Below are 23,131 nucleotides of genomic sequence, written 5' to 3' on the forward strand. Positions count from 1 at the left end.
GCTTAGGTCTCCAGCGTCTACGGCCGTGGTTTTCAACCTTACTAACGCTGTGACCCTTTACTTTAACACAGTTCCTCACAAACCATAAAGTTATTTCATTGCTACTTCATAACTATACATTTGCCACCGTTATGGATCATAATGTAAATGTCTGACATGCTGTCTGACAGGCTGTCACAAGTCTACAGCAAGGTCCTCCAGCCCAGCGGCAGCGGCCGGTCGGTGCAGGGCCTAAGCTCCAGCGTCAGTGTGTGCTCTCAGGGTCACCTGGGAGACTGGAGTTTTGTTTCCAGCCATCTAAGGCCCCAGTCCTCACTGCAAGACCTTGAGTCTACATGGCTCCAGAAGTTACCTTGGGCTTGTCACCCTAAACAGGGACCCTAGATAGGAGACAGATTTCACTGAGAAAAAGGCTAGGCTCAGCCAGGCCTGGTGGCATATGCCTGCCTCCCAGCACTTGGAAGACTCAGGCTTTCAGAGGACAGTAAGTTTGAGGCCAGCCTGCTCTACGTCGCTAGACTCTGCCTCAGAAACAAGGCAGCACCGCAGAGAAATTGGCTCAGATAAAGTAAATGAGCATAAGAAGTAATGGCTATGTGGGATCCTGGGTTAGAATTTGAACAGTGTGAAGGCCTGGGAGTGTGGCTCAGTGGGTGAAGTACTTGCCCAGCATGCGTGAAGTCCCACGCTCCATCCCCAGTCACGCTTGGTACCTACACTTGTCATACTGACACTCTAAAGTTGGGTGCAGAAGGATCAGAGGTTTAAGGCTATCTTCAGCTACCTAGGGAGTTTGAGGCCAGCCCTTGTCAGAGAGAGAGAGACAGAGGGAGGGAGAGACAGAGACAGAGACAGAGAGGCAGAGAGACAGAGAGAGAAAGTAAACACAGTGTAGCCAATGTGTGGTGTGGGCCTTTAATCTCAGCATTTGGGAAGCAAAATTCTGGGCCAGGCTGGTCTATATAGTGAGTTCCAAGCCAGTCAAGGCTACACACACACACACACACACACACACACACACACACACACACACACAAAGAGAGAGAGAGAGAGAGAGAGAGAGAGAGAGCAACTATTTTGTTACATGTATTAAAACATAAACTTTATATATACAAATGAAAATGTTTTAGTTTAAAAAACATTTGAGCACTGGAGAGATGTGCATTGCAATGGCTGTGCTGGCTAATTTTGTGTCAGCTTGACACAAGGTAGTGTCAGCAGAGAGGAGGAGCCTCAGTTAAGAAAATGTCTGTAGAACATCTGGTGGCAGGCAAGCCTATGGATAGGTGTTTTCTTAATTAGTGATTGATGGGGGAGGGCCCAGCCCATTGTAGATGGTGCCATACCTAGGCTGGTGGTCCTGACTTCTATAAGAGAGCACTGAGAAGGCCAGTAAGCAGCCTCCTCCATGGCCTCTGCATCAGCCGCTGCCCTGCTTGGGTCCTAACTGCCCTCTGTGATGAACAGTGAGTGATGGAAGCAAAGTACTTCCTCCCCAGCTTGCTTTGGATCCTGGTGTGTCATCGTAGCAATGGTAACCCTAACCAGGACAGTGGCTAAGATCACTTTACTGTGCTGACAGAGGACTGGGGTTCAGATCCCAGCACCCACAACAGGTGGCTCCCGAATGCCTGTTGTCCCTGCTCCTAGGGATAGAACACCCAACTCATGAAAGGGGTGGGGTTGGGGGACATAAGCCTTTTAAATGAAACTTTGATTAGGAAAAAAATATTTTTACAAAGAAGAAACCATCCCTACCAAAGAAGAATTTAAAAATTATCCTGTTTGTTTTTATTGATTTTTAAAATTAAGGGTTTGGTTTTTTGTTTGGTTGGTTTTGGTTTTTCAAGACAGGGTTTCCCTGTGTAGCCTTGGCTGTCCTGGACTCGCTTTGTAGGCTAGGCTGGCCTCAAACTCACAGCAATCCGCCTGCTTCTGCCTCCCAAGTGCTGGGATTAAAGGTGTGCGCCACCACACCAAGCTCATAGTTTTTACTTTTAATCTTATTTTCTCTCAGAAATTTTTTATGTGATAATTCATGAAAAGGTATAGAGTATTCATTAAAAATGTCTTGATTGGGGTTGGTGAGATAGCTCAGAGAGTAAAGACACTTGCTGCCAAGCCTGAGGGCTTAAGCTCCATTCCCCGGGACCCACAGGTGGGAGAGAACTGACTCCACACTTATGTGCGTGCACATATGGGCAGCAGTGCAGAAGACACCCTAAAAGAAGCCTCAGATATACACTGATTACAGCCATGCATGGAAGGAACCAGCAGGCAGCGCTAAAGGGAATACCCATCACTTTTAGGTTAATCATTTTGTTGTCCTGTGTCTCATGGAGGCACTTCACAAACCTGCAATTGAACTAATACTTTAGTGGTAGCATGCTTGCCTAGCAACTGTGAGGGGCTGAGTTCAGTTGCCAGCACTGCAGTGAGTAAATAAATTAGCTAGTGTCTTTGTTCAATACTGTACAACTACTTAGCAGCTAAAAAGCTGGGTGGTGGTGGCACATGCCTTTAATCCCAGCACTTGGGAGGCGGAGACAGGTGGATCTCTGTGAGTTCTAGGCCAGCCTGGTCTACAGAGTGAGTCCAGGACAGTCAAGGCTACACAGAGAAACCCTGTCTCAAAAAACCAAAAAGGAAGAGGAGGAGGAGGAGAGGGAGGAGTGGGGGAGAGGGAAGAGGAGGAAGGAGGAAAGAAAGGAAGGAAGAAAGAAAGAAAGAATGAAAGAAAGGAAGGAAAGGAAAAGCATTAAAGACATTTTGATGCTTTTTTAGCCAACGCAGACTCGGTTTCAGGGGTTACCTCAGTGAGTAGCTTTTCAGACAGAGAAGCCACAGAGCTGTGTGGAGCCTGGCCTACCGGCACTGACCTGCGCCTACCGGCACTGACTTCCGCCTACCGGCACTGACCTGTGCCTACCGGCATTGACTTCCGCCTACCGGCATTGACCTGTGCCTACTGGCATTGACTTCTGCCTACCGGCATTGACTTCCGCCTTCATCTCCTTCATGTCCTCATTCATCTGTAACTCCAGTTTGCTGATCAGCCCGTGCACCTTCTCCTCCTCCGGCTTTGTCCTCTGTCCCTCCACGTTCCTCTTCTGACTCTCTTCGATTTTGTCCAGCCTGGCCGACATCTGGCTGAGCTTCTTCTCCATGTCTCTTTCGTTGGCTCCCTGAGGCCCATGCGTGACAAGAATTACAGTTGGTTATTGCAAAAGAAGAGCGGGTGCCTTGCCTCACGTCGGCCATAGCACATACCATCTGCAAGGACCAGAATCACAGTGGCTTCCTGTTGTCCATCCCGTATCCGTTCTCCAAGGTCACCCAGAGCTAAGGCCTACGTTTCATCCTGTCTCCCGAGTTTGGTGGGGCCACGTGACCTAACGACCGGCGTGTAAGAACAGCGTGTGTAACTGCTTCCAGAAACAGTACACTTGCTGCATATCCTAAAGTCTCCCCTTGTCTCTTCTGCTCCCACCATTCAGTCGATGGTTGGAGCTCTAGCAGCTATCCTGAATTGTGGGGACAAGGGCTTCTCTCTGAAGCTGGCAGAAATATAACCTACACAGGATTATGCATCGCTGAAGACTGGCACGCCTTCTCAACTCCTGTGGGGCCTGAGGGATGCACACCTGGAACTGCTCTGGTGAGAGAGAAGCAAGCCTTCATCTTAGAGAAGCAGCCATTACCATGGAAATCGCTGTTCGTTTAAGCTGATGTAAAAATTAAACAGGGGGAAAAAAAAGTGGGTAAAAGTTAAAAAGTGAGCCATGGACTCAGAACTCCACAAACGGGTCAGGATGTGTCAAGCCGCAACCATGAGTGGACTGAGGAAGAAAGTATGGGAAGAGCCAAAGGGGGGGATTTGAAATATTGAACAGCTCCTTGTCTTTGCAATCCACTATGCCTGGGTTGTGTGAAATTCTGCATCCACGGGCTGTGAGCATCAAGCCCTCATCAGGTGCCGCATGAGGACACTCCTGTGATGGCGCTGATGCAGAGTCTGCCACTCAGCGGATGGCTCAGCACCTGGAGCAGCCAGACAGGCAAACCACACCAGCCACTTCCGCTCCCTCAAAGCCCCACGGGAGGAAGCAGGGCAAGGAAAGAGAACCTAACACAACTTGCCTGCCTAGCTCTTGTTTCCAAGCCTGCTGGTTTTAAATGTGATAAATGCAAGACTTTTTGAGTGTATTTTTCCCCCCTTTGGCAGTCCTGCAAACCTTAGCTCTTTGAGAGAGGGGGTGGAAGTAGAAGTAGATGAAAAAAAAAAATGGTGGATTGGGACCTGTTGCCTGGCAGGAAGGCACACTGTTGTCACAGTGCATTGGAAAGGGCTGGGGACAGAGAGCCATTCAACATCAGTGAACGCAGAAGCTAGGTCACAACACTAAAAACAAAGACGGAAAAAAAAAAAAAGATCAAATAGGTAATCGATAGCTTTATTTAGAAATGTGTGATAGACAATTGGGATCATTAAAATGTCAACTGAAAATGTCAGTTTGACCATTGGTTATTTTGGTTTTTTTGAGACAGGGTTTCTCTGTGAGGCCTTAGCTGTCCTGGGCTCGCTTTGTAGACCAGGTTGTCCTCGAAACTCACAGAGATCCACCTGCCTCTGCCTCCCTGAGTGCTGGGATTACAGGCGTGCGCCACCGCGCCTGGCTTCAGTTTGGCCAATGTTAACCAACATAAATCAAAGCCCTTCCGGTCTTTGTTAAGACTGGAATGGGAGGTATGGCTGGGTGGTAATGTTTGAGATGATCAGATATGGCGGTTAGTGTCAATTGCTGACTTAATGGAATCTAGAATCAATTGGGAGCCAGGCCTCTGGGCATGCCTGCTGCGGGGCGGGGGTGGGGGTGGCGACTACTTTGATTTGCTGAGGTGGAAGCCAGGCCTCTGGGCATGCCTGCTGCGGGGTGGGGGGCGGGGTGAGGGTGGGGACTACTTTGATTTGCTGAGGTGGAAAAGACCAAACCATTGTGGATGGCACCATTCCCTGCCTGGGATCCTGAGCTGTGTAAGTGGGAAAGAAAGCTAAAAGGTGCGGTCTGTGTTTACCCCTCTCTGCTTCCTGATACTGGATGCAACATGATCAGCTGTGTCGAGCCCCTGCTGCCCTGACTCCCCACTAAGGGGGAGTGTGCCCTCAAAGTGTGGACCAGAAATACCTTTTCTCCCTTAAGTTGCTTTCATCAGGATATTTTTCTCATAGCAACAGAAAAAGAAACTAAGACATCAGTTATGAGAACGTGGGTTTGATCCCCAGAATGAGAGAAAGAAGGGGGGCGGAGAATGGGAGAGGAAGAAGGAGGGAAAGAGAAGGGGAAAAGAAAGGACCGGGGAAATTACTCAAAGGCAGGAATACCTGAGTAGGTTCCAGGGTGCCGAGCCCCTGGGTACTGAATATGTACTGGGAAAACACCAATACCTACACTGTTTTCCTTAACAATCAAGGAAAGATGGTCGATCTTCTGTAAAAGTTCTTTCTCTATCCGTTCTTGTTCTTGCTGCAGCCAACTCCGTGCAGATAAAATCTGGTTGCTGAGCTCTTCAACTGTGCCCTTAAATCTAAAACGTAAAAAAGAAAAGAGGCACATAAACAAAGCTAAATGTAAAACAGCTTCAAGTAAGGTTAAACAGAATCTCAGGACCACATGCAGCATGAAGTTGGTGCAGGACAGAAACATAAAACAGAAAAGCCCCGGATGGAGCTCCTCCCCGCAGGAGCTGGCAGCGCAGGGACTAAGGTGATGCAGTGATACAGAGCTACCAGGGGCTACCTTTGTAGTCCACGTACGTCTTGCTCAGAGGACATGCCATCCTTAATCTCTTTTTTCAGAATTCTCCACTTACGTGTGCTCTTCCTCCTTGGCTCTCATGTCTCCCAGGACTAGATCCTGGCTCGCTTTCTCTCTCATGTTTTTAAATGCCCTTTCCCCATATGGACATAGCCTAATTTAAACCAGCAGGAAACGAGCATGCCTGCATCCCTAGCACTTGGGAGGCAGAGCCAGGGGGATCTGGAGTTAAAGGCCGCAGTGAATTCCAGGCCAGCTTGTGCTACTTTGAGACTCTGTCTCAAAAAGAAATTTTTTTTCAGAGAAAAAAAATGTAAAGTACCTCCTACAATATTCCATTTCTCTGGTCTTCTCCCTTCCAGAATCGTTAAAATAACTATCAACACATGCTGCTTCCCTTAATCACTTTCTTTTAAATGTAGTAGGAAGCAACGAAATTATAGAATATATAGAGATGTAAAGAGATGTGACAGACGTAGACGTGTGACTTAAATAATAACAAGAACACTCATTAGAGTCACTAATTGTCCTGAAATGTCTATTTTTTTTTTTTCTTATATAAGGAGTCTTCACATGTCACTGGAGTACATGGCTGCCTAGACAGAGACCAAATTTACTAGGCTCCCTTGCAGCTAGGTGTTTGTAAAATGGTTAATCTGTGCCACCTTGACTAGACTTGGAACCACCTAGGAGACATGTGTATGTTAGGGTGTTTCCAGAGGTATTTAATGAAGAGAGAAGACCCACTCTGAATGTGTAAAACACCATCCCATTGCCGGGGGGGGGGGGGGGTCCAGACTGAATTAAAAAAAATTAGGAGGGAGGAAGTAGACCGAGCGGCAGCATTCATCCTTTCAGCCTCTGACTATAAATGCAACACGACTGGCCACCTGCTGCCACATGTTTGTCACTGTGAGCCAAACTGTCATCTTCATTACTCAAGTTGCTTTGGTCAGGTCACAGCAAAGAGAAAACCGTTGCAGCGCAGCACACCCATAAATCAGGTGCCTGATTGGCAGGTCCACGAATGACGGAAGTAAAGTACATGGTGGTATCCTTCAAAACATCTGTTGCCCTGGATTTTCCCTAAGTAGCAGCTGTGGAAAAGCAAGGACTGGAACTGTAGAGGATCCACACCAAGTCATCAGAGCTGCCCTGTCAGTCCTGGGGCACTGACGGTGGAACACAGAACCATCTTGTAGCTGGACTAATACAGCTACCTGTACGGCTTGAGGACACTGGCCGCCACCAGGACTCGGAAGGTCCAGGTGCAGCCCAGGAAGCAAGCACTGGAAGTGTTTGCTAGTCCTCACCAGTGCCTCCCTCTCGTAGGAGCCTGGTGATTATGCCAGGCTTGCTTGGATGGCCGGCCCAGCGTAAATTCTTCTTTAGGGAGCTGGGGAGAGGGCTCAGTGGATAAAACCTTTGCTATGTTAGTATGAGGCCCTGAGTGAGGCTCTCCTCAGAGCCCACGTAAAGCCAGAGCTGGTCTATAATTCCAGCATTCCTGTGGAAGGTGGGGGACAAACACAGGAAGCTCTCAGGCCATTGAGCCCGGAGTACACAGTGGCAAACCACCAAAGGGACCCTCTCCTAAACAAGGGGCTAAGCGAGAACTTTAACCCAAGGTTATAGTCTGATCGCAACACGACACACACATACACACACACACACACACACACACACACACACACACACACACACACACACGTTTTCTAACACTGGAGATTGAACCTGTGCCCTCACTCAGTGTTAGCCAAGCACTTTACTCCTGAGCTATATTGCCAGCTGAAGATACTTAGACACACCTGCCAAGTTCCTTTTAGCCCTAAACGTTAACAAACATACTTACATGGAGAATTTGGGGGAACCATTTTTTAACCGAGCATAACCACATGCTTGTCCCTTGACGCATTATTATTAATAATAAATAATACAGTGCACTCTGTTTACGTCCTTATCTGGACCTGGCTATCAGCTCCCTAAACTGTAGACTCTTCAGGATTAAGAACAAGGTTTAGAGCCAGGCGCGGTGGCACATGCCTGGAATCCCAGCACTTGGGAGACAGAGACAGGGGGATCTCTATGAGTTTGAGACCAGCCTGGCCTACAAAGGGAGTCTAGGACAACACAGAGAAACCTGGTCTCAAAAAACAAACAAACAAATTGTGTAGGTATTTTGATAGGGATTGCATTGAATAAAAAATTTTAAAAACAAACAAACAAACAAACAAACAAAATGAGGTTTAGCTTTGCTTCGTTTTTTTCCTTCGTCACTAGATCCATAACCTCTGGGCAAGCGCTTCACAAGCACACACTAGGGGCCAGGAAGGTGGCTCGGTGGGTAAAGTGCTTGCTGCCCAAACACGAGGGCCTGAGTTTGGGTGCCCAGAACCCATGTAAAAAGCCAGGCGCAATGGCATCCATCTGTTATCCTGGCACTGGGGAGAGGGAAAGAGAGCCTCAGCGGCTAGTTAATCCAGCAGAATCAGGGAGAGGCTCCACCACAAAAAAAAAAAGAGGGTGAAGAGAGATAGAAGAAGACGCCAGTGTTGACCTTCACCTGTATACACTCATGCGTTCATGGCACAGTCAACCCACCCTTGCACATTTACACACACACACACACACACACACACACACACACACACACACACAAACCAGATACACAATGAATGAAGAGATGAGCCATCATCCAACCACTAGAAGCAGTTATGAATGAGAGATGACAGGGTGTCACATGAAACGCTTTTCTTTTAGCGTTCATTACTATTTTCACTCTTATGTGGTAAATAAAAACCAAGAGGCGGGGAGAAGAGACGTTCAGCAGCTAAGAGCACGTGCTGCTCTTCCAGAGGACAGGAGTTCAGTTCTCAACACCCACATCTGGCTGTTCACAGCCACGTGCGACTCCAGCTCCAGGGCTGGGCTCCTCTGGCCTCTGCAGGCACCTCGCTCAGCTCACATGCGCATATCTGCACAGACATATCGACGAAGACAAACTTAAAGCAGGCAAGATAAAAGCAAGAGGAGGAAAACGTGAACGTGGCGAACTCGGAAGGAACTTGGCGAAACCCTCTACAAACTAACAACGCACTTGGTGTCCAGGAGCTGGAGCTGGTGGTTGCTGTCTCTGTGGGACATCTTCAGTTTGGTGCTCTGCTCCGAGATGGACAAGTCTACTCTGTTCAGAAGCTGGGAGATCTGGAAAAGAAGATTGGATCATAAAGGCCTCACATCAAACCTTTAGGGGCCGCTGCAGAAAACATTTCATACCCTCAATGCTGGCCAGTGCGCGTGCGTGTGTGCAGGTGCATGTGCACACATGTACATATGAAGGCCAGAGGTCAACAGTGTTGTTCAGCATCCGCTGGGACTGGCCTGGATTCTACGTCCCAGGGTCTGTCCAGGCACTGCTTGCCTCTGGACAAGAATGGATGGACCTTGGGAATCAAAGGTTCCAAGAGCCTGTTTCTTACTCAGGCATAGCTAGAGCACTTTAGGGTGAGGCCGTTGCCTGGGCGCTAGGCCACGTTCCCAGTCCCACTGGGGAAGGTGGAAATGAATTCTCCACAGGGTGTCATGGGTTAGCTCTTCACAGAACGAGACTGCAGATCTCAAAAGGCAGTGGAGACTCGGAGCTCTACAAGCCCGTGATGATACTGTAACAACTCCTTGTTTGAGCTGCTGTGCCAAGCACAGCAGAAGCAGGTGGATGTCCAAAGCCTGCTGGCAGCTACGTCTGGCGAGACACAGGCCCAGCAGTGCTTCACTGGGGGTCAGCACCGAGCTAGCGGCTGCAACGGCAGTTCCGCCATTGCTGCCTGTCCACCCGGCATCCGGTGGTGGCTGCCCCATGTCCCCCTTCCCCGAGAATAAATGAAGTCTCAGACAATCATAGTGGAGGAATGGTGAGCAAGAGAGAGCAAGTGAGCACTCCCTATAAGCCAGCCAGCCTTTAGTTATAAACCTTGGGCAGTGGGGGAGGGGTTTTGAAGTGAATGTGTCTGATTCCCTAGGGTTAAGAGTGGCAAGATAGGGAGGGAGGGAAGAATGGGAGGCTACAAGGGATCGGATAACCATTGAGATGTAACAAGAATAAATTAATAAATTTTTTAAAAGTGGCAAGATACTTAACCTACATACAGTGACATAGTACCTCATGTACAGGCAGTAACACGGGGTCCTATCACAAGAAGGCGAAAAGTACTTAATTATCCTATGTGTGAAAGGATGACTTCTAGCTACAATTAAAGGTCATTTGCAGCCGGGCATGGTGGCACACACCTTTAATCCCAGCACTTGGGAGGCAGAGGCAGGCGGAGCTCCGTGAGTTTGGGGCCAGCCTGGACTACAGAGTGAGTTCCAGGACAGCCAGAGCTGTTATACAGAGAAACAAAACAAGCCAAAACAAACAAAATCTGAGCTTACTAGATCAGCTACCCTCTGGGTGTGGGAACTGAACTTGGGCCCTCTAGTAGAGTAAGTGCTCTTAACCACTGAGCCATCTCCCCAGCCCCCACAGTGCCCATCTTTTAAATGGGTGCTGCAGATCCAAACCCAGGCCCTGCTGCTTGTGCCCATCAGCACTTTAACCCCTACACTATCTCCCTAGGGCGCTTTAACCCTTTTTTTTTTTTTTTTAAAGATTGATTTATTTATTATTATGTATACAGTGCTCTGCTGCATGTACACCTGCAAGCCAGAAGAGGGCATCAGATCACATTACAGATGGTTGTAAGCCACCATGTGGTTGCTGGGAATTGAACTCATCACCTTTGGAAGAGCAGTCAATGTTCTTAACCTCTGAGCTATCTCTCCAGCCCCCCTTACGTCATCTTACCTAGCCACCGCCTTCATTCTTTTTCTTACGCACCCAGCAAAAATGAAGACAGGGGGGACTGCCAAAATGCTCACCACGCACTAAGTGCTAAACTTCTCAGCTCTCTAATGAGCACGCCCAACTCCCGTCCAGGGCTGGCTCCTCTACCAGCTGTCACAGTATGCAGCCTTGGATTTCCACCAGCACTGTGGCTGCCAGACACGGAGGGCAGGAGCTCTATGGCTGCAAATGCGTCAAGGCTCCAGATGTACCACCTCATCAAGCGAAGCCGCAGAGAAGACCCTCTGTGGGCTACATCCCTCTCCCGCTTTCTCCACTATCTCCTTGTGGCCTTCGTTTTTTATTTGGATTTTGTTTTCATTAAAATTTAATGTAAAACTAGTCCTGTATGAAATGATCACATTTTCTGGAAACCTAAGTGTTGTTCAACATTCCTGACTTAAATAATAATAATACTTGTAAGATATGGATCAAAATCACCACCACCATCATCATCACCACCACCATCACCACCACTATCATCACCATCATCACCATTGTCATCATCATCATCATCACCACCACCATCATCATCACCACCACCATCATCACCACCACCACCATCATCATCACCACCACCATCACCACCACTATCATCACCATCAACACCATTGTCATCATCATCATCACCACCACCATCATCACCATCACCACCACCATCATCATCATCACCATCATCATCACCACCATCATCACCACCATCACCATCACCACCATCATCATCACCATCATCACCACCATCATCATCACCACCACCACAATCATCATCATCACCACCATCACCATCACCACCACCACCGTCATCATCATCACCACCACCACCATCACCACCACCACCGTCATCACCACCACCACCATCACCATCACCACCACCACTGTCATCATCATCACCACCACCACCATCACCACCGTCATCATCATCACCACCATCATCATCATCATCACCATCACCATCACCACCACCACCGTCATCATCATCACCACCATTGTCGTCATCGTCATCATCATCATCATCACCATCACCACCATCATCATCACCTCCCTCTTTTGGTAGGTTTCTGTATTGTACCTACCTTGGCTATGAGGAAACATCTATTTCCTTGTGTTGTTACAGAGTCTCTCACTCGCACTCGCCCACCACACCCACCCTCACCCACCCAGCTTCCTCAAGCATCAGTAAGCCCTAGGCAAGCACGCCAGTGCTGAGCTATGCCCTTAGCCTTGACTTTAAACTTTTTTGGGGTTTATTTCTTCCCTCTGTGTGTTATGTGTGTACACGCCATAGCTCGTGTGTGGAGGTCAGAGGACAGCTTGTGGGAGTCGGTTCTGTCCTTCCGTTATGTGGGCCCCAGAGGTGAGCGCAGGCCATCGGGTGGTGGTGAAGGACCTCCACCCCACTGAGCCATCTGCCTTTACTTTTTATTTTGAGATGTGTAAACTGCTTGGGTTGGCCTGACTCACTTTTTAGTCCATGCAAACCTTCAACGTGGGACCCTCCCGCCTCAGCCTCCAGACTGCCTGGGATTGTAGACCGCCTTGCTCTGAAGCCTGGGCCCACTCATCTTAAAAGAAACACAACACAAAAGCCTGACTTTCTTCCAAGTTTTTATAATGCCCTTTGTGCTGCTGTTTGTTTTTACATGAGCAGTGTAGGATCCTTGCTGAATGAAGCTGAAGCTGAGGACTAAGTATTGTTTTAGTTCAGTAAATTACTCAGTTGCTCTTGTTTTTCTAGAATAGTCTCTGGTCATGTAAAGAATAGTAAATTAGGAAGATACTGTAGGAAAGTCCTAAGAGGCTAGCCCTGTCCCAACAAAGGGAGCTTGCAGGTAACAAAAACCAAACAAACTTTAAAAATCTGATGAAGGAGGGACGGGAGGGGGCTCCACAGTTGAGAGCACATCTCCTCAGAGGTCAACCCCAGCACCGCTGTCAGGTGGCTTACAACCACCTATAACCCAGCACCAAGGGGAGTCTAAGGCGCGTGCACGCACGCGCACACACACACACTTAAGATAAAATTTTAAAAAGAAACCCCAAACTGGTGAAAGGCTGAGAGTTTTGCTTTGTTACGTAAACTACGAATGTCAAGGTAAACACCCGGAGGTCCCTTCGCCAGGGTACTCCCCAGCTCCAGCCTGGCCCACCTACAGACCATGTGAAGAGTCAGCTCAGGCAGTAAGTCCCAGTCAGGAAAGAACACACGCCCTGAATCCGACACTGGGACAAGCGGCTTGCAAAGGTGGGCCACGCACCCGTGCAAGAGGTAGTTTGGGAGATATAATTTAGAATTCCGAAGGTATGTGAATTGTTTTATGAGTAAGGGGAAAGCGTCTTTAAACCAAGCTCGCTGTAATCTGGCTGCTTGAGGGGCCCCTCCAGCAGAGGGAAGGAAGACAGGAAGAGCCGAGGGTGTGCATAAACCCACGCCCGGGACCGCAGCCGGCCACCCCTGCAAAAACCAAGCAGCACCATGCTACTCTGAGCTGAGAACCAGCTACCAGCTTCTAAGAGGTGAGTGTCAAAGTGGCCATACCTGTCCTTCCGCGTCTTTGATTTTTGTTTCCAGAATCAGCTTGGCTGCTTGCTGTTCCTTGTTCAAGTGCTGGAGCCCTTCGTAGGTTGTCTTATGCTCTGCGGAAAGTCTGGCTATGCTGGCGTCGCACCTGTCCAGGCAAACGACACACGCTCATGAAAGTCTAAAGGCAGGTGAAGCAGCTGCCTCGCAGCCTATACGATGTGCTGTGAAATGCAAGGCCTCCTCAGAAACCGCACAGTCCGTGGGCTTGGAGAAGGCTCAGCCAATGAAGCATGAGAAACTGAGTCAGGTACTCAGAATGTATGTTTAAAAAAAAAAAAAAAGCCAGGGGTCGGGGGGGGGGGGGAGGCTGGAGAGATGGCCCTGTGGCTAAGAGCACACTCGGCTCCTGCCGAAGAGCATCCGTGTCAGGCGGCTCGCCATAGCCTGTACGTGGCTCCAGCTCCAGGGGATCCAACACATCTGGCCTTGGCAGGTACCTGTACTCGCATGCACATCTACCTATAATTAAAAATAGCTATTCTCTGACTTTCACACTGTGCACGCATGCTTATGTACACACACACACACACACACACACACACACACACACACACACACACCACAGTTGTTGTTGTTGTTTGTTTTTAATGGAGGTTGACCTCTGGAAGGGGAGTGGGTGGGAGAAGGGGGAAGGAAGGAAGGGACTTAGGTGTCCCTACCCCCCAAATGATTTTCAAGCATTGTTCCAAGACAATCCAGCGAGGGATAGAATAGACTTTTGGCTGATGATGTTGAAAAATAGCTAACTGCAGGCTATGTACGTATAAGAAGCTGCCTCAGGGCCAGAGAGCCAGCTCAGTGGTCCAGAAGACTTCTAGAGAACTGGAGTTCAGTTCACAGCACCACATCGGGCTGTGCACAACTACCTAGAACACCAGCTGCCGGGGACCCGACGCCCTTTTCAGGTCTCCATGCTCACTGAACACATGTGGTACACATACATGTATGCAAGCAAAACACACACGGAAAATAAAAATAAACAAATCTTGTAATAAAAATGTAAACATGCAAGAACTCATAAACACTCAGCCTCGCTTAGAACTTGTGATTATGTTTTATGTATAATTTATAATAATTATTACAATTTATGACAGACAAAAAGTAGAAACCACAAATCCGCTCAACTTAGGAAGAGCCACAGGGTGGTGTGTCTTAGCCATAGAAAGCACTGATGTACTGAAACACCACGTACAGATAAACTCTGAAAACACTACGCTGAGTGGAAGAAGCTGGTCTTAAAGAACTCTGTGTGGGAGCCAGCGTGGTGGCGCACGCCTTCAATCCCAGCACTTGGGAGGCAGAGGCAGGCGGATCGATGTGAGTTCAAGGCCAGCCTGATCCACAAAGCGAGTCCAGGACAGCCAGGGCTACACAGAGACACCTTGTCTCGAAAAACAAAACAACAACAAAAAGAACCCTGCGTGGTATGATTCCATTTACAGGAAACACCCAGAGAGGCAAATCCATAGAGATAGAAAGAATTTTGTGGTCGCCACGGACAAGGGTTGAGGGAAGATGGGGGAGATTTGGCAAGTGCCATGGGGTTCCTTTCTGAATTGACCAAATGTTCTGTGAATAACCCTGATGCTGCACAGGGAACACACTAAAACCCACCGCAGTGTACGCTTTAAAGTCTTAGTTTTAAATTCTCCCCTCCCCTCCCCCCTCCTTCTTTCTGTGTGTGTGTGTGTGTGTGTGTGTCCATCCGTGTGAATGCAATGCCTGCTGCAGGGTTCAGAAGAGGGTGTCAGGTCCCCTGGAGCTGGAGTTACAGGCAGCTGTGAGCTGCCTGACATGGATTCTGGGAGCAAACTTGGATCCTCTGGAAGAGCATCACTCTTTAAGTGCCAAGCCATCTCCCCCGGCCCCTTCCCCACTGTTCGCCTTATATGTGAATATATATCATGAAATCTCTTCATAAAGAGCAACAGAGAGACGGAAGAGAGGGAGAGGGAGCGGGGAAGCTAGTACTCTCAGGTCCCCTGTAACATTTGTGAGGGCCCCACTATTATCCACCTCTAATTCCCAGTTTTCAGGCGTTGGGCACTTGTTATGCCTTGGCATATGGATGTGTTTCCTCTAACTCTGCCACCAGGCGCACCCACACCTATCAGAGAAGAAAGAGGAAATGGCCACTGAGTTTTGAGAATGCTCAAACAATGTGCCAAACACAGAATAAAAAATTTCAGAAGGAATTGAGAAGATAAACAAATAAATAAATAAATGGAAAAAAAAAAAAAAGACCAAAACAAAATAAAATACAACAAAAAACTTCTGGCCAGGACCTACATGAGGTGCACAATGCTGAGTGAGACAGACGCCCTCACCTCCGAGGGGAGCTTGCCTGGCGTAGGTCTGCACAGTGAGAAACAAGGGCCCGCTTGCTGTTAACTATACCACTCACAGACCCATAAAAACTATACATTCAAATAGGAAATTACACGCCAGCCTAGAATTCAGTAATGTCACTTTAAAAGCTATACTTCAGCACAGTTATGTAACCAATGCATGAAAAGTCGGAATCTTGCCAAAGAGCCTTTATCTCACATGCGCTCTTTTCAACAAAGTCTCATTGGCTTTCAGAGAGAAAGACCCGGATAGAGCTACAAAACAAACCCACCATATCTCGTGCTTGCTAACAAACACTTTGGGTGGTTCTAGAATCAAGGTGTTTGTTATCAGGGGAGGAACAAGTTGGGTGGAGAAGTTGATGAGCCACTGAAGCAGAATGGAAGATTCCTGAAGGTATTTCAAGAGACTTCTTCTGTGCTAGGCACAACCTCGTAAAGACGGCATCGGTTTTCACTGAGGTGCTGAGGCGCCTATAGGCCGTTTGCGGCACGCTCCCTCCCCGCCTGCTGCACACACACGCCCTCAACTTCCACCTGCTCCCACAGTCGAGTAATGGTTAATTTTGGTCGCCATCTTGACTGCAGCCACATATTGGGCACACCCGTTAGGGATTTTCCTGATCAGGCAACTGGAGTAAGGAGACCCACTCTCGGGCGTCTTCGGGCCTCCAACATGGAGGGACCAGTGGCTGTCCAGAAGCCTCCAGGCCCTCAGCACCACGGTGGGACTGCTGAGGCATCCGGCTAAGCAGCTACTGGGTGCTCAGCCTCTCCAGTGTGGAGGTGACTGCAGGCCTCTACTGCATAGACCAATATAATCAACACACACACACACGCACGCACGCACGCACGCACGCACGCACGCACCACTGTTGGTGCTGTTCCTCTACAGCACTGGTTCTCAACCTGTGGGTCTCGACCTCTCTGGGGTCAAATGACCGTTTTACAGGGCTCTCCTAAGATCATCAGAAAACGCAAGAGATTTACATTATGGGTCATAAAAGGAGCAAAATTGCAGTTATGAAGCAGCAGTGAAAGCAATTTTATGCTTGGGCAGGAGGTGGTTGGTCAGCCCGACACCTGGAACTGTATTGAAGGGTTGTAGCATTAGGGAGGCTGAGAACCCCTGGGGAAGAGCAAGGCCCCCTAACAAACACGGCAGCCACGAAAACCTTCAGCTGTCTCAAGTCCCCACTCTACCTTGTGGCTCCCAAGTCCTTCCAGGCGGTCCCCACCCCCTCCTGCTGTTCTCTGAGCTTGGGGTCTTTTAAAGGCCAAGGACTCAAGACTTTTCAGTCCCTGCCCCAGTGACTTTTCTAGACCAACCACACAGGACCCAAGCATTTGACTCCCTGCTCTAAGACAACTAGGATGACAACAGAGTGTGTGGGCGGGGCTTGGGTGGGCGGGGCTTAGGGGTGATGGGGGGGCATTCTGTAGAGCAGGGTAGAGGTGGGGGGCGGGGAGGGCGGAGGGGCGCGGTGTGTGTGTGTGTCAGGAAAGGCTCCCAGAGGAGAAGACGACATTCGCACTACCCTTTAAAGGTGAGCAAGGAGTTATAGGAGGAAGTGGAAAGGTACGCGGGGGGGGGGGGGGGGTTGGGGGGGGGGAACAGTGCCAACGCCCAGTCATAGCAGAAGGGGCTCCTTCAGAGGTTAACGAGGGCACGCTGAAGGTGAAAGACAAGGATAGCGAGAGGTGAGAAGATCAGGAGATGTTCGCCTCCAAGGACTAGACTAAGGATACTGGACGGGGGGCGGGTAAATTGCAGGGGGGGCAGTGCCCATCTCTCTGAGAACAGCAGATTGACAGATGGGCCAGGCATGGCAGAGCACACCCGTAGTGCCAGCACTCAGGAGACTGAGGCAGGACCACAGGAGGCAAAAACCTGCTGGAGCTACAGAGCAAGATCCCATTTCAATTACAAGTAATAAAAAAAATAAATAAATAAAAAGAAGGTGGGGGGGGCAGGAGAGATGGCTCAGAGGTTAAGAGTGCTCACTGCCCCTCCCCCATCCCATACTGGCTCTTGATAGCAGCAGAGGGCAGAAAAAGCCTAGATAAAAGTCTGGGCACCTTCATCCCAGCCAGCTAAAAGTAATGCGGAGGGGAAGGCCCCTTGCAGCAGTCCTTAAACACCAGTCAGTGTGCCCAGGGACCTCGTTAGAAACAGATTCTAACTCGGTAGCTGCGGGTATGGCAGGAGCGGCTACACAGTCCCAGGAAGAGCCAGGAAGACGGCTCAACCGATAAAAGCACTTGCTGCCAAGGCTGATGATTCGATGTCTCAGGGGCAGGTGTGGTAGGAGGAGAAAGTCGACTTCTGCAATTATCCTCCGGTCTCCACACATGGGCCACAGGACACACACGTGTATACATGCACATAAATGTAACCTTAAATTAAATACATTTTTTAAAAAATCCCAGGTAGTTCTGAGGCTCTGCGCCCACGGAACCTGCCCAAGTAAAGAGAAAAATCACTCTCCATGCTGACAGGAAAGATTTCCAGCCTACGGGAAACCAATACTTTAAAGGAAAATTTAAAAATACAATATTAATTACAACAAAGATGAATTTTTCTGGTCTTTCAATACAGGGTCTCTCTGCGTGTAGCCGTGGCTGTCACAAAGATGAACATTATAAAAGACACACAAACAGTAAGTCCTAACTGTGTAATACTCGATCCAGGGCCCATACTGACCAAACGATTTCAGCCAGCAGAGGGCGCTCTCTGATAATGTCCTCCCACGAATACCCGACCAGGTTTGGAAAAGGAAACAATTATAGGCTGACACGAAGGCTTGAAGTCCACCACTAGCGTCTATGGTCAGACCCGGGAGGGCGGGACGCTGTAAAAGAATTTATTGGGGCTTCTTCACTAAATTGGAGTTGATAAAAAAAAAAAAAGTCTGGGTATCAATCATCCTCATCAGTGGGTGGGTGTGCGTGTGGGTGTGAAGGAAGGAGGACAGCTTGGTGGGGTTGGTTGCCCTCCTGCCTTCACGTATGGAACCCAGGTCGGCTGACTCCCACAATAAGCGCTTTACTCTCCGATCATCTCAGAGCCAAGTGAAAAAAACATTCTCAGGGAGTAAAGTCTCCAACATCTGGACACGGGCTGTGATGGGCAGTCTTCTCGGACAGCTTGACTGAGTTGAGAATGGCCGGGAGGCACACCTCTGGGCTTGGCTCTGTGAGGGCGTTTCCGGAGGGGTGAAACCAGAGAGGGACAACCTAGCCTAGGTGTGGGTGGGACCTCCCTAGGGGCTGGGGTCCAAGCCCAAACAACCCTTCCTTCCTCAAGATGCCTCCGTGGGCACTCTGAGGGCAGTGGCTGGTCCACCTACCTTGCAACTCTTCCTCGGAGATCTCCCAAGCCAGAGAGCTGGCGCATCTCCAGCGTCTTTAAGGCAGAATTAGTTCCATAGCTGATGTTGTCCCTGGCACGGATCTGCTCCTGGAGAACCTGGAGACACAGAGGCCACTCGGGGTCACTGGAAAGTTCACAGGCGTCCACAAAGCATTTCAAAATTCGGGAAATTACTAAGTGCTAAATTCATTATTTTTTCATAAGTTTTTTTGTCTAAAACTAATAAGGGTCTCACTATTAACCCGGACTGGTCCAGACCTTGCTGTGTAGACCAGGCTGGCCTCGCACTCACAGAGATCTGCCTGCAGGAGCCACCTGACTGGTGAGGATTCCAGGAATGTGTCGCCATGCCCAGTGCCCTTTATTTTACATTGTCTTCATTTTAGTTTGGCTCAAGGGTGTTTGAATATCTAAGGGTTAGCCAGAATTAGTTAGTGCTGGGCGGCCTGGTGGTAGAAATGTGGTGCAAGAGAGTTCTGAATTTGAGGTGAGCCAAGCCTACACCACAGGACCCCATCTCAAAAACTAAAAATAAAAGCAGAATTAAAAGTGTGTTTCTTGCCAGGCGTGGTGGCGCACACCTTTAATCCCAGCACTCGGGAGGCAGAGGCAAGCAAATCACTTTGAGTTCGAGGTCAGCCTGGTCTACAGAGAGTCCAGGACAGCCAAAGCTACACAGAGAGACCCTGTCTTGGAAAAAAATAAAAAATAAAAAAAGTGTGTTTCTTTGTTTCAAGCTGTTAAGAGTTTGTTGTTTGTTTCTTACATTTTTTTTTTAATTATTATTACATTTTGTTTAGTGATGAGCGGGGTGTGAGCACAGCTTTCAAGAGTTGCTTCTTTCTACCACATGATTCCTGGTCTTCTAGGGGCGGCAGCAAATGCCTTTTCCCGCTGACTCACCTCACTGGCTGTCTTTATAGTTAATTCTCACTGTGACAAAGTCTGTAAGACGTTTCTTTTGTTTGTTTTGTTTTTCAAGATAGTTTTTCTGCATAGCCCTGGGTGTCCTGGACTTACTTTGTAGAACTTCCTGGCCTCAAACTCAAAGAGATTGGCATGCCTCTGCCTCTTAAGGGCTGAGATTAAAGGTTTGCACCCACCACACTTGGCCTGACATTTCATATTTTTAATATGTTAAGTTTTGCTTTGTGGCATGTGATTGGGTTTTTGAACTGTTGCTCATGTATATGGTATGTGAGCCTATGGGTGCAGTTGCCCGTGATGTCCAGAAGAGGGCATCTGATGCTTCGGAACCGGAGTTATTAGAACTAGGCATCCGGCTGAGGAACCATCTTTCCCAGCATCAACACCCCTATTCTGTTTTTAAAAGCATTTAACCCCATGCTTGGTGAACCCTTTCAAACTCTTTTCTTCAACTTGAGTGTAACTCGCCTGTTTAACTAATATTTCTTCTCTTCTTTGGCTCCCTCCCCCTGGAGCATCTGTCATTCCTATGCTGGTGTTTGGCTGTGTCTGTCCCACTTGCCTCTTCCTGACAGCTCCACTCTGAATCTGACTCTCATCTCTCTGGGGTTTCTTCCACTGTTTTCCTGGGACCTACTAAACTTTAAATTCAAGGCAATGGTTTTATGTTGTGCTCACGGCTCCTAAATACATAAACTGCTCTTTTATTTCTGGCCCTTTGCTGGAAGGAATGGTGTTCCTCCTCCTCTGGCCGCTGGGTCCTCGGATGTGAGGGAGCTATTCTTTCTGTGCTCATTGGAGTGCTCAGGTGGGTGTCCCTGACAATAGTGGAAGCATCAGTGGGCTGGAGGTACAGCCGGTGAGAGACGTGTGCCGGTCCTAGCCAAAGCCTAGGAAGAGTGGGTCTCCACACCTCCTTCACAAGGGAAGAGACTGGCTCAGTCACACAGAGGGAGGCGGTGAGCCTGGCTCCTCCTCCTCCTCAGATTCCTAAGGCCTCACTCTGAGGTTTTCCCTGCAGGAGGCATCGCTGGCACTGCCAGACCCTCTTGTCTGTGCAGACCAGGTCCTCGATAGCACCGGGGCTATCGAGGAGGCCAGCACTGAGCGACCAGCGTCCCTTACCTCCTGCACCGATATAGGGACTTGTTTCCCTGTTTTTTTCAGTTTGGTGACACTTGCGTTTTATTGCCACTGAAAATAGAATTTGCAATTGCCAGACCTGCTATTTCCTATGGTTTCCAATTTTTGAATGAAGGAACCTGCTCTGTGAAGAAGGATGCAAACTAGCTACAATCACCTATGAATGACAAAATGTTACTCATCTAAGCACTTTCCTGCAAAGAGACTTCAGATCTGACTAATTCATCTCTAGCACTCTCCCACTGAAGAAAAAAGCGCTGGCAGAGTGGGCTTTCTCTCTCTCTCTCTCTCTCTCTCTCTCTCTCTCTCTCTCTCTCTCTCTCTCTCTCTGTGTGTGTGTGTGTGTGTGTGTGTGTGTGTGTGTGTGTCTGTGTCTCTCTGTCTCTTTCTCTGTCTCTCTCGCTGTCTCTGTGTGTGTCTCTGTCTTTCTGTCTGTTTCTGTCTCTCTGTCTGTCTGTCTGTCTGTCTCTCTCTCTCTCTCTCTGTCTCTCTCTCTCTCAATAGGCACAATGAAACATTCATGCTTTCTGTTCGAGCTTCTTGAAACCTTTGTTGACAAGGCCATGGGGTGCAAATGCCGTTTGGGTACACACATCTCACCCAGAAGGCCTGGTCCATACGCAACGGCCCAGGCCCCATCCCCAGGAAGCCAAAGCTAAGAAGTGGGCCTGAAGATAGATGCAAAAGAGACGGGGCCTCTCCTAGGGCACCGTTGCAGTAGATGCTAGGAAAACCAGGCTTTGCCTTGGTTCTCAATCCCTAAGTAAAGAAAATGGAAGGGAATTCACAAAAGAGGTGCTTAGAATAGTTAACACAGCCAACCTTTCTAGTAACCGGGGAAACGGAAACCCTACAGTGGGGGCCGGGGATGTGCAGAGCAAACCAAGGCACAGCCTTGAGTTCCGCCCGAGCACCGTGTAAACCTGACACAGCAGCACACGTCTGTCGTCCCAGGGTCGAGAGCTGGAGGAAGGAAGATCAGACGTTCTAGGTTTTGTTTTTTGTTTGTTTGTTTTGTTTTTGCTTTGCTTTTTTGTTTTTTGTTTTTTAGCTACTAAGTAGTGAGTTTGAAAGGTCCTGAGCCATTCTGATGTAGATTGTCAATAGTGGGAGTGGCTGAGGGGTGTGGCCTGGAGGGGTGTGGCCTGAAGGGGTGTGGCAGGGTGTGGTCTGGAGGGGTGTGGCTGAGGGGTGTGGCTTGGAGTGAGCTGTGGGACACAGAGTTAGATGTGAAGGCCCAGGCTGAGTGGACGCTAGCTATGCTTTCTGTTCTGTTGTGTTGAGAAGCTGACATTAGCAAAAACAAAACAAAATTAAGTCTACGTTTGATTGTTTGATTTGCTATATTGGAGACTGAGCTCAGAGCCTTACGTATAGCACTTATGTATACACCCAGCCAAAAGCCCACTAAAAATAAAAATAAAGATTTACTTATTATGGCTCAGTTGAAAAAGCACTTCCCATGCAAGGGAAACTACCCGAGCTTGATCGCCAGCTCCCATTTAAAAGCCAGGCACGTCCACACATGCTGTGATCCCAGCACGGGAGAGGCAGAGACAGGAGGATGCCTGGCGTTCTACACTCAGGATGAGACCCTGGCTCCAAACTACGATAGAGATGGATTCAGGAAGGCATCCGTGTCAGCTTCTGACCTCTGCGTACATACCACATCACATGCCTGAGCACGCACGCACGCACGCACACACACACGCACGCACGCACACGCACGCACGCACGCACACGCACGCACGCACGCACACGCACGTACGCACACACACGCACGCACGCACACGCACGCACGCACGCACACAGACGCACACACACTTTTTAAAATACACTAAAAACAAAGTATTTTAATTGTAATCCCAAAAGTACAGCAGCAACAACAAAAGGCAAGAGGGGCCAGGCATGATGGCGCACTCCTTTGATTCCAGCAGAGGCGGACAAATCTTTGTGAGTTCTGAGTTTGAGGCCAGCCTGGTCTACAATGAGAGTCCCAGCACAGTCAGGGCTGTTACACAGAGAAACCTTGTCTTGAAAAATAACAAAACAAAAAACAAA

General features: G+C 48.8%; 1 protein-coding gene across 2 annotated transcripts in view; it reads right to left on the minus strand.

Annotated features, from left to right (window-relative positions):
- Positions 1 to 23,131, minus strand: part of Fam81a (family with sequence similarity 81 member A) — a 55,407-nt gene that overhangs the window by 1,601 nt on the left and 30,675 nt on the right. For both annotated transcript variants that reach the window (XM_051156747.1, XM_051156746.1), the window contains exons 4-8: positions 18,978 to 19,096; positions 13,235 to 13,364; positions 8,914 to 9,020; positions 5,451 to 5,586; positions 2,990 to 3,185 (exon numbers count right to left, since the gene is read on the minus strand). In XM_051156747.1, the coding sequence (XP_051012704.1) occupies positions 2,990 to 3,185; positions 5,451 to 5,586; positions 8,914 to 9,020; positions 13,235 to 13,364; positions 18,978 to 19,096 (688 nt within the window). The remainder of the gene's footprint in view (positions 1 to 2,989; positions 3,186 to 5,450; positions 5,587 to 8,913; positions 9,021 to 13,234; positions 13,365 to 18,977; positions 19,097 to 23,131) is intronic.

Source organism: Acomys russatus, chromosome 14 (genome assembly GCF_903995435.1).
Source record: "Acomys russatus chromosome 14, mAcoRus1.1, whole genome shotgun sequence".
In the NCBI taxonomy this organism is placed as follows: Eukaryota; Metazoa; Chordata; class Mammalia; order Rodentia; family Muridae; genus Acomys; species Acomys russatus.